At 39.3% G+C, this 15,379-nt stretch overlaps 1 protein-coding gene across 1 annotated transcript; it reads left to right on the top strand.

The window, feature by feature from the left end:
• Nucleotides 1–8,048: 8,048 nt before the first annotated feature.
• Nucleotides 8,049–11,962, top strand: LOC116707605 (scavenger receptor cysteine-rich type 1 protein M130-like; the record flags this gene model as incomplete). The annotated part of the gene is made up of 3 exons (XM_032545019.1): nt 8,049–8,324; nt 10,216–10,425; nt 11,709–11,962. Coding segments are annotated over exons 1-3 (510 nt in total), but the record flags the coding sequence as incomplete, so codon positions are not given.
• Nucleotides 11,963–15,379: the final 3,417 nt, after the last annotated feature.

Below are 15,379 nucleotides of genomic sequence, written 5' to 3'. Positions count from 1 at the left end.
GGACAGAAAGGGAGATTGGGAAGAGGGAACTACAGACAAAACAACTTCAGACAGAAAAATTTAGGAGGATGTTGGTGTTGTGGGAAAGAAGGACACATAGCCAGATGTTGCTCAGAAAAAAAATACATAGATCAGTCAGCATGACTAGAATCAGAAAGTTTAGAGAGTGAAGAGGTCCAATTTAAATCTACAGGATTTATTATCTATGGACAGTGTAAGACCAGAAATAACACTTTTCATGCAGAGATGGCCTTATGTAGCTAGGATTAGCTTTGATTCCAACCACTGATGGGCACATAGCAGTTAAAAGGCAGTCAGAAATAAAAAAAAGGGGAGATTTCTTTGTTGTTAAGGGCAATGGAAATCCACACTATTGTTATACATTAGATGCGCCCGACAGACCCCCACCTAACTTTACTCAGGCACTCCTGACTGAGGGAGCCATCTCTGCCCCCCGGGATTAAATGCCTCCAGACAACTAACACATAATTCTTTGGTTCAAAAATGCGGCTGGGCCTGATAAGAATTATGAAGACAGGCTCAACAAGGTCACTCCAACTAAAATCACAGTGACCTATCTGTATACAGATACAAAACACACAGCCGTTGCAGCTGTCGCTCTTCCTGATGATTTAAAATCTTTAGACAGAACGTGGACCTCCCCGCATGTATCTCTGTTTAAACAAAGAAATGAGCAGTGGAATCAATTAGGTAATCTTGTTGAGGAAGGAGAAGCAGCTACCGATTGGGTAACTACTTCCTCAAACATAGAAACTAGTGCTTCTACTGGTTTAACTAGAAAAGCATTGTTCTGGACAACAGGGGTGCAAAAGGGACAGCATTTGTACTCCAAACAAAACTGACAAATGTTACTTACAGAAGAAGAGGAAGTTCTTTTAAAAGACGTTCCTGATAAATTATGGTCAAAGGGGCCCACAGATGTGGGTCTTGTGAAGGAAGCTTTGCCAGTGCAAATTAGACCCAAAACAGAGTTTAGACCAAAAGTTAAGCAATATCCTTTAAAAACAGATGCACAGGAGGGTATAAAACCAGTAATTAAAGATCTTATTGAGGCAGGAGTCATAGTGCAGTGTGAAAATTCTCCATGTAACACTCCTATTTTTCCTGTTAAAAAACAACCACCTTCTGTTGGATGGCGCATGGCTCAAGATTTACAAGCAGTAAATAATGCCGTCATTCAAAGAGCACCGTGTGTACCTGATCCACATACATTGTTAAACTCTCTTAGATCAGATGCAAAAGTATTTACTGTCGTAGACATCAGTAATGCCTTTTTCTCAATACCAGTAGATAAGGAGAGTCAATTTTGGTTTGCATTTACATTTGAAGGGAACGGGTACACATACACCAGGCTGCCCCAGGGCTACTGTGAGAGCCCTACAATCTACTCTCAAGTGATGAGTGCCAGTATGTCAACATTCCAACCTCCAGGAGGGGGCCAAGTCTTGTTATATGTAGATGATGTTTTATTAGCATCTCCAAACATGGAAATCTGGAAACAAGACACTTTAGCGCTTCTAAAACATTTAGCTGAGGAAGGTCATAAGGTCAATAAAAATAAACTCCAACTGTGTAAAGAACAAGTAAAATATTTGGGTCATAATTTACGTGCAGGAGGGCGGACCATAATGGAGGATAGAAAAACAACGATTCTCCAGGCACCAAAACCGCAAACAAAAAAAACAGATGATGTCTTTTCTGGGGTTAACTAACTAATGTCGAAACTGGGTGCCTAATTATGCAGTAATAGTGGTTCCTTTACGCAAACTAATGTATGAAATAGATCCTAAAAGACATGTAACAATTAAGTCCTAGAAAAAAAAAAAAGATCTTTGGATTAATAATGGAGTACTAAATAGAAGATCAACTCTATAAGTGACCTGCAAATAGGCCTATCTTGCCAAAAAACAACTTGTATAAGTGGGCTGCAATATTGAGCCATGGCGTTTTCGCATGTCTCAACTGGGGGGATGGTAAGACAGATACATTAACATTACTCTATTTATGGATGAATAAGACAGAATAAAATAGAAGTAACTCACTTGTTGACTAGAAATTGATTGAGTATAGAAAAAGTTTGCTACACTGTACAAATTTGTTGTTGAAGGATAATATTAAGTTAGAAATAACTTATGGGTTAATCAAAGAGGATCTGGTGGAACTTTTGTAGAGAATAATGTAGATCAGGGGACTTGCAGCCCCCCCTTGCAGCAGCTCCGCAGGGGGGCCACAGAGTTGGGCTGTAACTGCTACCCCACTAGATTCAACTAATTATCATGTGAAGCCTCTTTGCAAATCACTAGTTTTTAAGTGTGAAGTAACCCCCACTTGCAGTAGCTTCGCAAGACAGAACGAGAAGGTGTGATGTAAATCACTTTCTCTCCCATCATCTAAAAGTACCTCCTGACAAAATATCATAATATAAGTTACAATTTTAGTAGTGGAACGACAAAAGGTTTTTAAGTTCAAATTTTAAAATTAGAAGAAACTAAAACATATCTGATGATTCGAGTGCCAAAGCCTAATAAAGCAGTAGAAGAATTAAGAGTTCCTCCTAAAATCCTTATTAATTCTGTTTCCTTCCATGGAGTCACTCCCTCCAAGAGGTGAGGGAGGGGTTTATGGTAGGCTTCAGGGTTTGTTTTGTGATCTGACAATAGAGGTTGCTCAGATTAGTGTAACTTTAAAATATAATTTGTGAAATCTAAAAATATAAGGATTTAATTAATTTTAGAGGGTCTTTATCATTACATAAGGCAGGATTTTGATGCAGTTTGTTTTCTTAGATTTAGTGGGACATTTTCTCTTTGGTGTGGATGTTTTGGGCAAGCAAATACTTAGTGAGCATTGAAATAATGTGGAAAATGTTAAATATAAGTTTTTAGCATCAAAACACTGAGTCTGTGACAGCTGTCTTGACCGTCACACACAGATACTATTGGTACTGATTTACTGTTTTCCTTTAATATTATTTTATATATTGAGAAATGAGTAGTTTTGGATTTTTATTTTTGAAATTGTTTTCGTTGGTCTGACTTTTTGGTTGGCTATTTTTTGTGCACTCATTTTGTTTAACTTTAAGTGTCCGTTCTTTATATTTTGTTAAATATAACAAATTAATTTCTTTCTTTTGAGTTACCAGTTTCCTCTGGACCTGTTGCTCATCATACAGATGAGCTCCAGCTGATTGGTGTCCATATATGGGTGTCAAACTTCCTTAGCGGGCCATTCCATTTGTTCACCCAGGGAGGGGGAAATTTGGTTTTTAGTTTAATTTCTTTCATTTGTAGATTTGGTAATATTCTGACCAGTATTTGTTAGGTTTTTGTGTGTTTAATTACCGCTAGTGTGTGTTAATGGTCTGATCAGCCACTATTTAGGTTCCCCTCATGTCTTGTTTGTTAGGTCAGTTTGTGCTTGAGTTTGTTCTGTTACCAACTGAATTGTACTTTGTTATGTTGATTTTAGTTTGGGCCCAATTTATCATTTTTGGATTTTCTTTGTAGACTATATTTTTGAATTTTCTTCAACGTCTCTCTGGCTGGTTAATGCCAAACCTTCACAGAGTCTTAATTGGTAAACACGCCTTGTCAAACACTAGTGAAAATTTTTGAGGAGTTTGTAAAATGATTTATCTGACAATCATAAGAGTAAAATGAGATAAGGAGCTTTAAAACTGTAATGTGAAGTGTTTTGGGAAAATAGTAATCTTGAAGATAAAGCATGCTAACATAAATTGTTTTGTTTGTTTTGACGAGTTTACCTTTTGGGAAAAAGGCAGCATTGAATTTGGTAGAATTTCTCAGGGAACGTCATAAACCTGTTTTATCAACATCGTTATTTAAAGTAGTAGAAATTGTGATGCATTAGCAGGTAATGCATCATCAGGGGGGAGAATATGTTATAGGTTTATCTTTTATATTACTTAAATAAAATTTTTTATTTTGAAGAACATGTTTGATCTGTGTTACACATAAAAAAGTGAAAGGAAAGATATGGTCTGGTGAAATATGTTTCTTTTGAATGGATATGAGTCGTTCTCCATTGAAGGATGTTCTGACAATGGGCTAAAGTATTTTGAAACGATAGATAACAAATTTATAGCGATTAATGAAGCATATTTTGGTAAATTAACTTGGGAAAACAATTATAGAAATTAAAAATATTATTGTGTTAGCCATTTTCAGAGCATTAATTTAATGGAGCAAGAATGCTTTAAGAAATGTTTTGAAGAATCTGTTATTGATTAAAGTTATCACTAATCAGTAAAAGTACTCAGGTGGGATTATAATGATTTTTCTAAACTTGATTTTTGTTTTGATTTACATCCATTTAAAACGATTTTGAATAAAACTTTAAATTCAATGACAAGTAAAAGACCTAGGTAAAATTGGTATATTTTGAAAATGTCTAGATTTGTTAAATTATACATTGACATTATAATTTCTCCAAGTTTAACTCTTTTGAATTTTGTTTAAGGAAAGCATGTTGAATGTTTTAGACAAATAACCAGTAAGATCCAGTTTGTACTATAAAAGTAATTTAAACTGGACTGTCTAATTCACATTGATATTCATTGTTTTGATGATAAATGTAAACTGTACAACTGCAGCAAATTTTAAGCTTTTGTTTATTGTTTTGTTTTGTTTGTTTAGTTCTATTTTATAAGATTGGTTTAAGAGGAAGATCTGCATATGTTTAACATTTTGGCAAAACATTACTTTGGAAACATGTCTTTTGAAGCTGGTGATTACAGGGTTTTGTGCATTAGTTTCTCTGTTATTACCTGTATATGTCTATCCTACATCTGCTAAAGATCTAATACTTTCTTTGTCTAGTGTTTTGTTTCAGAAGAGGCAACACTTACAGAAACGTGAAGTGACATGGAAAAATACAGATACTGATCCGACATACATCGATGCCATCGGAGTCCCTCGTGGAGTGCCTGATGAATATAAATTAGTTGATCAGGTTGGGGCTGGTTTTGAATCTACAATTTGTTGGTGGTGCACGATAAACAAAAACGTAGACAGAATAAATTACATCCATTACAATGTACAAAAACTGGGCAACTGGACACAGGCTGGTTTCGAGGCAGTGCATGAACAGCTGGCTGCTACTTCACTGATGGCTTTTCAGAACCGCATAGCTCTTGACATGCTGCTGGCTGAGAAAGGAGGGGTGTGCATGATTTTTGGAGAAAAGTGTTGCACATTTTTGCCAAACAATACAGCAGCTGATGGGAGCTTGACGAAGGCCATTACAGGGCTCCGTACCCTTAATGGCAAAATGAAGGAACACTCTGGAGTGGATACTTCCATGTGGGATGCATGGATGGATGCCTTTGGGAAGTATAGAAACTTTGTGTCCTCTGTCTTAGTATCAATTGCAGTTTTTGCTGCAATTTTGACTTTGTGTGGATGTTGTTTTGTTCCGTGCCTGCGTTCTTTGTTTAACCGTCTCATTACCACAGCGATTTCACCCATGGAGGACCAGATGGCACAGATGTATCCTTTATTAGAGAAAAAATCTGATGTTGACAAAGAATACTCTGATGAGGATTCTTCTGACAGGTATCCAGATCCTGGCTTTTGGACTGGGTATGACCCCTGAGTGTAAACATGTTTGCTTTCCAGAAAAAGATCTCCCAGCTGAAAATCATTTGAAGTGACTGTTTTTGGAGGGATATTAGACGTCACCAAATATTTGTTAAACAGGAGGGAAATGTTAGGTAAATTGTATTATTAGTAATTATCAAATATTTGTTGTATCATGTAGCTTTTGTAGTTACATTTAGATAATGTTTCTGTATGTTATTTAATTCTGATTCTTTCCTAAGGCTTCCTTGAGAGAGAGAGGTGATAGATATTCTCAGCAGGACTCCCTGGGAAATGGAGGTGTTAATTGCTCCCAGCAGAGTTTTACAAGCCTGACAATAAACTCTGCTCTGTGCTTCTTTGTGCTACAAAGCCGTTGCTTTGAAGCTATACAACGTGTCCGATTCAACGCCGTGCTTGGAGCAAAAGGGATCTAGAGTATAGATAACATGTGTCTAGATTAGTGAATGTCATTAGCGCTGCAACGATGTGCCCCTCCACCCTTTTAGAGTTGCAGCGCCCCGTGTGGCAGGGTTCCTGAAGAGCAATAAAAAGAGAGGAACAGACAGATGTGTTTCAGAGCGGTTGGAGATTTGTAACTGAAAGCATATCTCTGTCTGCTCTCCTCGCGAGAAACAAGAATCTAACTCTCTTGTCTTTCCTGTGTTTGTTTAATAGGTATTTAGACCTGACAATTTTCCACTTTTTCCTCTCCAGAATCAAACATCATAGCTATTTTACAACCATCAAAGAACTTTAAGGTGACTCATTAACTGAATGTCCACAACATCTTTTAGATTTTCTTTATGCTAAATATTTTATTAGTAAGGCATTTTTGCAAGGGTCAGTACAGCTTAATTCAGTAGCAGAAATAATCAAATAAGTAAAATCAATCATCTAGTCTATCTTTCCCTACTGCTGACACTGAGAACTAAAAAAGGGAACCTTTGAGAGAGACGGACGGAGTTTGACGTTTCGAACCCCAGACCTGGCCTGATGATGAAGAAGGTGTTGCAGCAGGAGGAGGAAGTTGATCGGCGAAGGCAGGAATCTCTGTAGGTCTGATGAGCTTCTTCTCCGCATGGATGGTGAGGTCACACAGGACTTGAAGGAAGGCACCAGTTCTTCTTCTTTGCCTTTGTTCTTTGTCTTTGCCTTGGTCTTTGTCTTTATCTTCATCTTTGTCTTTGGGGTCTGAACCCAGCTGGTGAGAGAAGTGCGATTTGAAGCCACAGGTTGCGGGCCTGACGGGTTGGTCCCCATGCGCAGGACAGTCTTCGGCTCTGTGGCCCCGGCTCTTCTTCAGATGCAGAATACTTTGTCAATCTCGATCTTGGCTCGAAGCTGCCTGGAGGATCCAACCAAAGTTCCTCTTTTGCACCCACCTTTTATAGGGTTTATCCACCCTTTTGGTGCGTTTGCATTGGTCAGCACTGTTGCTGTGCTTGTTTCATTGGCTGACTGCTTAGACAGATGATCTCATATCCATCACTGTCTTAGAGATATTCTGTCCTGATGTCTGTGCTCATGTCTGAGGGTTGATCAACCTCCTATGTCCATTGCCTGCACAACCTTTTCTCTGAAACATTTACGTTGTTCAGTCTGTTTCTAAATAAGGCGCTGATCATCTCTGCTCTGCTGTTAGTTCCCCTTTTTCCCTTAACCTTTCACCTTTCACCTACCATCTACCTCCAACATATCAGTGATGTTTAATTGCAGTTACACCTTTTAACACCATTTCAAGTTCAATGTCAAAATCACATTTATAACTTCTTTAGCTTCTCTGATTTAGCATTCATTTGTAATTTTATAACCATACTCATAATCATTACTCTTATTATTATGTGACTTATTACATATGTTTTCTGAAAAGAAACCAAGAATAATCCATGATTCTAATTATTTGATACGAAAGTTACAGTTACTTGTTTTACTTGTAAGTGTTCCCACAAATGTAAGTGTAAGTATTATTACAAGTAAATCAATATTAATATAAGTATTTTACTTTGAATCTTATCAAATTACTCAAAATGTTTAGATTTCATTCTTTAAAACTTCCATGCTTTAAAATAAGGAATAGTCTCAGCTATTTTTATAAATCTGCAGGCTGGAAACTTACTTCCTCTTTTTCCAGGAAACCTGCTTTTCCTGTTTCATGACTTTCTCTGACTGACTATGATTTCTTATGATTAGATAGAAAAAAGTAGAATTAAAGGAAAGTTTGCATGAGACAAATACAACACACACAACCAGATTTATTTTATTGACACTTAAGTCTACTGTTGGGCCTAGATGTCACTTGTGTGATTAATTTTAAAGGCAACTTTATTTATTATTACTGTGTAACTAAAATCTCCAGCATGGGGAATTGGGATGATCTCGGGTTTTCTTGACGCCGGCCACATGCAGAACAAAGCCTGATTTAAACACAGGAACAACAGAGACTGGTGAAACCCCTGAATCCCAGTAGGCCCAGTATGAACCCATCTTCATGATGAGCTCCTAGGAAGGAGGCGTTGTCTCTGAAAGCAGCCAAAGACCTGAACTGTGACGTTCAGGAAGTAGCAGATAAAAAAGCTTAAAGTAGGAAGTGTTCAGAGTCTGGAGCCACATCCTGATCACATCAAGAGACGAAGCTTCACTCCACATCCAGAGGAAACATGGACCAAACAGCTCTGATGCTGCTTCTGTGTCTCTGCAGCTCAGGTAGGACTCCACTTTCAAACAAAAACACTAATATTCACTAGAGTTCAAATTAAAAATGATCGACTGATAAACATGTTAAATTTTACAAACAAAAAACTGGAAACTGTTTCTAGTCTCAGATCATAGAGCTGCTGCTACACAGTTAGTGATGTTTATATTGTCTACTTGCTGCTAAGGAGCCAATAAAATCAAGAATTGTTGGTTTTTGTGTTTTTATGATGTAAAGCACTTTGAACTGCCTTGTTGCTGAAATGTGCTATAAAATAAATCTGATTGATTGATTGATAAGGAGAAGCTGCAGAAACTCTGCACCAGCGCTGAATCTGCACAGTAAACAGGTGGAGCCACATAAAATGGCTCCTTCTGCATGAATTCTCTCATCTTCCTCTTGGCTCCACAGGTTCTCTATGAGGTTCTGGTCAGGCCCGTTTGCTGGCCAACCGAGCCCAGTAGCACCACGGTCATTGGACCGGCTTCTGGTACCGCTGGTTGTGTTGGTGAAAACGTTTGAGCTCCGTCTGACGTGGGAGTGTCTCAGGCAGGATGTGGAACTCGCCTGCTGCAGATTAGAGTCAATCAACCAATCGATCAGTTTATTTGTAAAGCACATTTCAGCACCAAGGCGGTTCAAAGTGCTTTATGTCATAAAAACACAAAAAGTCCTAAAGACACCACACAGTAAACCAGTAAACAGTACATTTTGTCAAAGTGTCGTCGTTACACATCAAAATGTTGTTCAGTGTTTCATTTATTATGTTTCTAAAGCAAATCTGACCAGCTGGGTTTTTAGTCCAGATTTAAAGGAACTCAGAGTTTCGGTTGTTTTGCAGAGTTAATTGTTGAAACAGCTTTTCAATAATTTAGCTGATGAATGAAAAGTTGGAGATCGGCCTGTAATTCTGCAGTAATGATTTGTCCAGATCGTTTTATTTTTTATATCAGTGGTTTGAAAACTGCTGGGGGAAAAAATCTGATGAGAGCAAAGAGTTTAATATTTGAATCAGATCAGATGAAATGACAGGCAGGACTTTCTGAAGAAAAGTTGTGGGTGTTATTATCTTTGGGCATAGCATCCATATTAGATTTTGTGTGGCAGTGAATGTTGACCCTCTAATATTTTTAATTTTCTTTGCAGCGTATTTGGCAAATTCATTGCAGGCCGAGTTTGATTGCAGGTCAGGTGGTTTGTCAGCCTGTCAACTGTGGCAAATAAAGCTCAATCATTGTTCATGTTTTTGTTTATGATTTCTGCAAAGAATGTTTCCTTTGCATGTTTTAGTGTGGAGTGATAGCTTCACAGTCTTTCTTAATAGATTTCATAATAAACAAAGTTGAGTTTTAATACATTTACGTTCGGCCCTACGGCTAAATTGTCTTGCAGATCTAAATGTTTGAACATTTTTCCATGGAGGTTTGTTCCTACCAGACACGACCTTCACTTTAATTTAGGCAAAGAAATCAATGACATCTGAAATTTTACGATGGAAGTTATCTACCAGCTCATCTACAAGGTTAGATGAGCTGCTCTGATTCTGATTGCTCTGCATTCAGAATCAGAATCTGTTGGATTTGACAACTTTTTACACAAAAACAATGAATTTGACTTTGGTTGGTTTCAGTAAAGACATAAAATATAAATGGGTAGAAAAGGTGAATAATAAGAAACATTTCAGGTCTTACTACAGAGTGTAAATAACATTAAAGTCTGGGCTTTAACTAGGCCATTCCAAAATAAAGATGCTTTGATCAGAACCATCCATGATAGCTCTGCCTCTAACAGGAGGAAGAAACAAGAGAAGATCAAATAAACACGATCAACAGGATCCTGTCAACACATCCTGAATCTGTCTTTGCTTTTTGTAACCCAACATGTAAATGTTGTTTCTTCCAGCGCTGTCTGATGAACTCAGACTGGTAGCAGGAAGGAGTCGCTGTGGTGGCAGACTGGAGAAGAAGGATCTGGGAGACTGGAAACCAGTGAAATATTGGAGCGGGGACTGGAACTTTACATCAGCAGCTGGAGCTTGCAGACAGCTCCACTGTGGATCTGTGGTGTCGTTACAAAGAGATGAGGACGACAATGTAGAGATCGTCTGTTCAGGTGATTTCATATCCTGGCCATTGCCTTCCTGTTCTGCTTCCCACTCCACTGTAAAAAAATTCTCACTTCCAGCTCAGTCTGGGCTTCTTCCACTTCACCTGGATTCACTCTGGTAGATTTTCTACCGGACCAATCAGCGAACAGAAGGAGAAGTTTGAACAATGATTTATTTTTTGTTATTTTAGAAACATAGTCTCTGTAGTTTTAGCAATGCAGTGGAGGAAGTTCAGTCCATGGTGGCCACACTTCCAAATATTGAATTAACTTTAACGGCTCTTCTCTGTTTTGTGGTGGACAAATTATTGTAAGGTAATATCTGCTGGTTGTATTGTCTTCATTGTAAATGCTAGTGATTCTCACCAAATGAAGCTGTTTGGGTTGCAAGCACAAGGTTGGGAGATGTTTTCCTGCAGCTGCATGAGAACCAGAGCGTCTCTCCCTCAGCCTTGGTATAAAACTCCTGCTGTCTCTGCCTGAAAGAGTTTTCAATCAGAAATGTTTCACTATTGATCCTCTTATATGTTCTCTGTATTGTGCACAATATGCTAGTAAACCTGATTGAGTGATTCCATCTAACAGTGCTTGGTAATTGATTTTTTCTACATGTTTACAGCCCAGGAAACTTCCAGTAAACTTCTTACTGTGGATCTGGTGCATTGCATGTCATGGACAAACGTTAGCAACTGGGTGAAATTTAAAAGCTCAACACAGTCCAGACTCTCTGGATGAATCAAAGTGTAGTTACAGAGTGGCTGGTTTTTACCAGGTTAGTGATTTAATGAAGTTTGATTAGATTAAAGGGGAACCAGTGGAGCAGATTCAGGGTTATAAAAACCTCAATGTCATTGAGAAGAAGCTGATCAAATATTGAACTTCCTCCACAAATTAAGTTTAAAGTGTAAAAAGATGATAGTTTTCTATTATTCTGTGAGTAAATCTGTTCTCACATTTTCTTTGTAGAAGACAAGGATGAAATATTAATAACTGATAATTCATAGGTTCTTTGTGATGTTGTAGTGTAATTTTCTCTGTTTGTTTTAAGTTTTTTTCCCACCCATCTCCAGGGCCGGCCTGCAGTATAAGCAGATGCTAAAAGTGTAAAGAATATTAAACAGTAGATTTAAAAAAAACAAAACTCTGCCCAGCTCCCCTCTCCACCCGTTCTCCACTAGTTGGTTGGTTCCTCCACCCAGAGTCTGCTCTGTATTGGAGCTTTGCTGAACAAACTGGAACCAAATTGAGCGAAAATGTTGAAGAAACTTTTTTCTTTTCTGCCTCCACAGACTCAGTCAGGCTGGTTCAAGGGACCAACCGGTGCTCAGGCAGACTGGAGGTGAAGACCGACCAGTCGTGGTCCTCAGTGTGTGAAAAAGACTTTGACCTGCAGGATGCAGAGGTGGTCTGCAGGGAGATTGGCTGTGGGCCTCCTTCAGCCCACCAGGGGGCGCTCTATGGAGAAGCAGAGGCTCCAGTGGGGAGCAGAGAGTTCCTGTGTGAAGGCAGTGAGTCTGCTCTGCTGAACTGCAGCAGCAGGAAGAGTTCAGGTAGAAACAGCTGCTCACCTGGTCAAGCTGTTGGACTCACCTGTTCAGGTAGAGGAGGATCTGCAGACCTGCTGCTGTTCACTGCTTCACTTCCTTCATTAATGAACTCTCTGTCTCTGCTCACATCAAGACAACTTCAGGTTGGTGGGAGAGGCCAGCCGATGTGCTGGGAGACTGGAGATGTTACATCAAGAAGAGTGGAGACCAGTGAATGTTTGGCTTCATTACTGGGACAAGAACTCAGCTGCTGCAGTTTGTGCTGAACTGGACTGTGGTTCTGTTGTTTCAGCAAGAAAGTCAGAGGAAGCTTCAAACAGACCAGTTTGGTGGATCAGGTCTGACTGTTTGCAGTCAGGATCTGCATTAAAGAACTGTTTACCTTCTGGTGAAAACATTGATCAGAGCCTTGAGTTCATCTGCTCAGGTAACTCTGAACTCTCATATTTATTACTTTTAAAATGTTTCTTCCATCAGGTTCCAGATGTCTGCAGAGAAACCGTCACCTTTAACTAAGAACCTGAAACCTTGAGGAGAGAGAAACTAAAATAATTTAAATATCCAGATAAAGTTTTCAGTTTAGCCACATAGATGAACAAAAACTCATCATTTTAATAACTTTTAATCTCTGCTGCTTTGAAGTCGATGCATCAAAATCCCAGGAGGAGTTCAAGGAAATCAGACATTTTCAAAACATGAAAATCTACAGAAAATTAACTTTTGTTCCCAAATGGTGGACATTTTGTTTTTAGTGCAAATAGTAGGAAAACCTTTTGTTTGTTATGGTTGTTGGCCTGGCTGAACTAGGGGGCGCTGTTCAGCTATTTTGGCAAACTTATTTTTAATTCAACTGAAATACAAACACTACCAGATTGTAAAGTTTGATTTACATTTAGTGGATTTATTGACATGTTTATGTCCCAAAAATATGATAAATTCAGCAGAAATAAAAATGAATGATAAAATTCCAGGTACAGTCGGTTTCACTTCACCTTTGATGCTCTGAGTTTTTGCAGTTTGGTTTTCTTGGCCTTTATTTTTACCAAACTCAGAGATGTTTCCATGTGTATCTAGAAAATTTAAGTTCTGAAATATTTTAAACCTTTTTTCTTTCTGCATCCACAGACTCAGTCAGGCTGGTTCAAGGGACCAACCGGTGCTCAGGCAGACTGGAGGTGAAGACCAACCAGTCGTGGTCCTCAGTGTGTGAAAAAGACTTTGACCTGCAGGATGCAGAGGTGGTCTGCAGGGAGATTGGCTGTGGGTCTCCTACAGTCCACCAGGGGGCGCTCTATGGAGAAGCAGAGGCTCCAGTGGGGAGCAGAGAGTTCCTGTGTGAAGGCAGTGAGTCTGCTCTGCTGAACTGCAGCAGCAGGAAGAGTTCAGGTAGAAACAGCTGCTCACCTGGTCAAGCTGTTGGACTCACCTGTTCAGGTAGAGGAGGATCTGCAGACCTGCTGCTGTTCACTGCTTCACTTCCTTCATTAATGAACTCTCTGTCTCTGCTCAGATCAAGACAACTTCAGGTTGGTGGGAGAGGCCAGCCGATGTGCCGGGAGACTGGAGATGTTACAACAAGAAGAGTGGAGACCAGTGGATGTTTGGTCTCATTACTGGGACATGAACTCAGTTGCTGCAGTTTGTGCTAAACTGGACTGTGGTTCTGTTGTTTCAGCAAGAAATTCAAAGGAAGCTTCAAAGAGACCAGTTTGGTTTATCTTTCCTGACTGTTTCCAGTCAGGATCTGCATTAAAGAACTGTTTACCTTATGATGAAAACAGTGATCAGAGCCATGAGCTCATCTGCTCAGGTAACTCTGAACTCTCATATTTATTTCTTTTAAAATGTTTCTTCCATCAGGTTCCAGATGTCTGCAGAGAAACCGTCACCTTTAACAAAGAACCTGAAACTTTGAGGAGAGAGAAACTAAAACTGGTTTAAATATTACTGACAGATTGTAGATCTATCATAAAGGTGCTAATAATCATGTTTAAACATGGTAGTAACCATGGCAACCAGTCTGTGATCAGCTCATGTCTCTTTCTCATTCATGCCATCTTGTTTTCCACCTCAGATTAGATCCAGTTGTCTCTGTGTTTCCTCTGCGTTCCCAGGTCTGCTGGTTGAGCCGCTCATCTTCCTGTCTTCCTCCACTGACGGGGTCTCCACAGGCAGAAAGCAGGGGTCTGAGCTCCTCATTGGCTCACGTTTCAGCATCATGTGCTCCATCAGACCTCAGTATGAAGGCGGCTCCTTCCAGCTCATCTTCAGCACCTCTAATTACTGATAGGTTTATTTTAATTCCTATCTAGCAAGGATTCAGACCAGTCGTGATTATCTTTTCTGCAGAATAGGAGGGAAGATCCGAGACGCGACAAATCGCTGTAAAACACTGTCTGGGATCAACTCTGCCAGATCTTTCTCTGCATTTGGTTTTATTAGAAAATACAAGGAAGGAGGTTGGGCCTTCTCACATAGTCACACAAAGAATTTGACCAATGACCTTTTTCTACAGGGTGCTCTGAAACCTTCTGTGACCATGCCCTTAAAAGGGCATGGCTGATGAAGGTTATCCTGCAATAGTCAGCCCCGCCCACTCCTCACAACTTCACAGGGCTGCCTACTGACCAGTTCTCCGTCTAACAGGTCCGGAAAATCTCTGAGACCAGGGTATTACCCTAAAAGTACTCTATAAGAGATAATCTATTTAAACTGGTGGCGAAAGTGATTCGTCTAGCTCTAACTACCTCCAATCCAGAAGTTATGACCCTTTACAGTTAAGAAACAATCAGCTGAGTAGCCCTCGCAGCTGCATAATTCCAATAACCACTTCTGTTAACGGTAGCCCACTTTCTAAATCATAACTTGCACTTGGAACCGGCTAGATTATGTTTAGTGACTTAGATGTAAGTCCCAGGGTCATTATTTACTCTCACCAAAGGAAATTATGAAGCCTCCTATTTACTGGAATCATGTACATTAGTTTTACCTTAATTAAAAAGAACTGGACAAAGATTAAATGACTCTATTAATTCCAATGTCCACCAACCTCATTAGAATTTCATAGTATAACTTTATTAAGCAAGCTTAAGCAGGGATATGCGACATACAAATCAATAATCAATCGTATATAGATCAAAGACAGTGTAATAAAATTTACATGTACAATCCTACTACCCTATCTTCTTTCCCTAAGAGATAAGTCGCACGTTCTGTAATGGAATTTCAAGGAGCAGATTCAACTCATACCCAGAAGATGGTGGATCTTTTGGCAACAGGAATTTTTAGCATCCTTGGTTGAGGTCTTTGCCTTGTGTGGAAAAATCCTCCTTAGAAAGGAAACAAAGCAGAACGGGTCCGAATCCTTTTGCAAACCTCAGTTCCTCATCCCTGAGGGACCTTTGTCCTTCCTC

Source organism: Xiphophorus hellerii, chromosome 18 (genome assembly GCF_003331165.1).
Source record: "Xiphophorus hellerii strain 12219 chromosome 18, Xiphophorus_hellerii-4.1, whole genome shotgun sequence".
Taxonomy (NCBI): Eukaryota; Metazoa; Chordata; class Actinopteri; order Cyprinodontiformes; family Poeciliidae; genus Xiphophorus; species Xiphophorus hellerii.
Note: the sequence above shows the minus strand (reverse complement) of the source record. Positions and strands in the feature narration are given on the sequence as shown.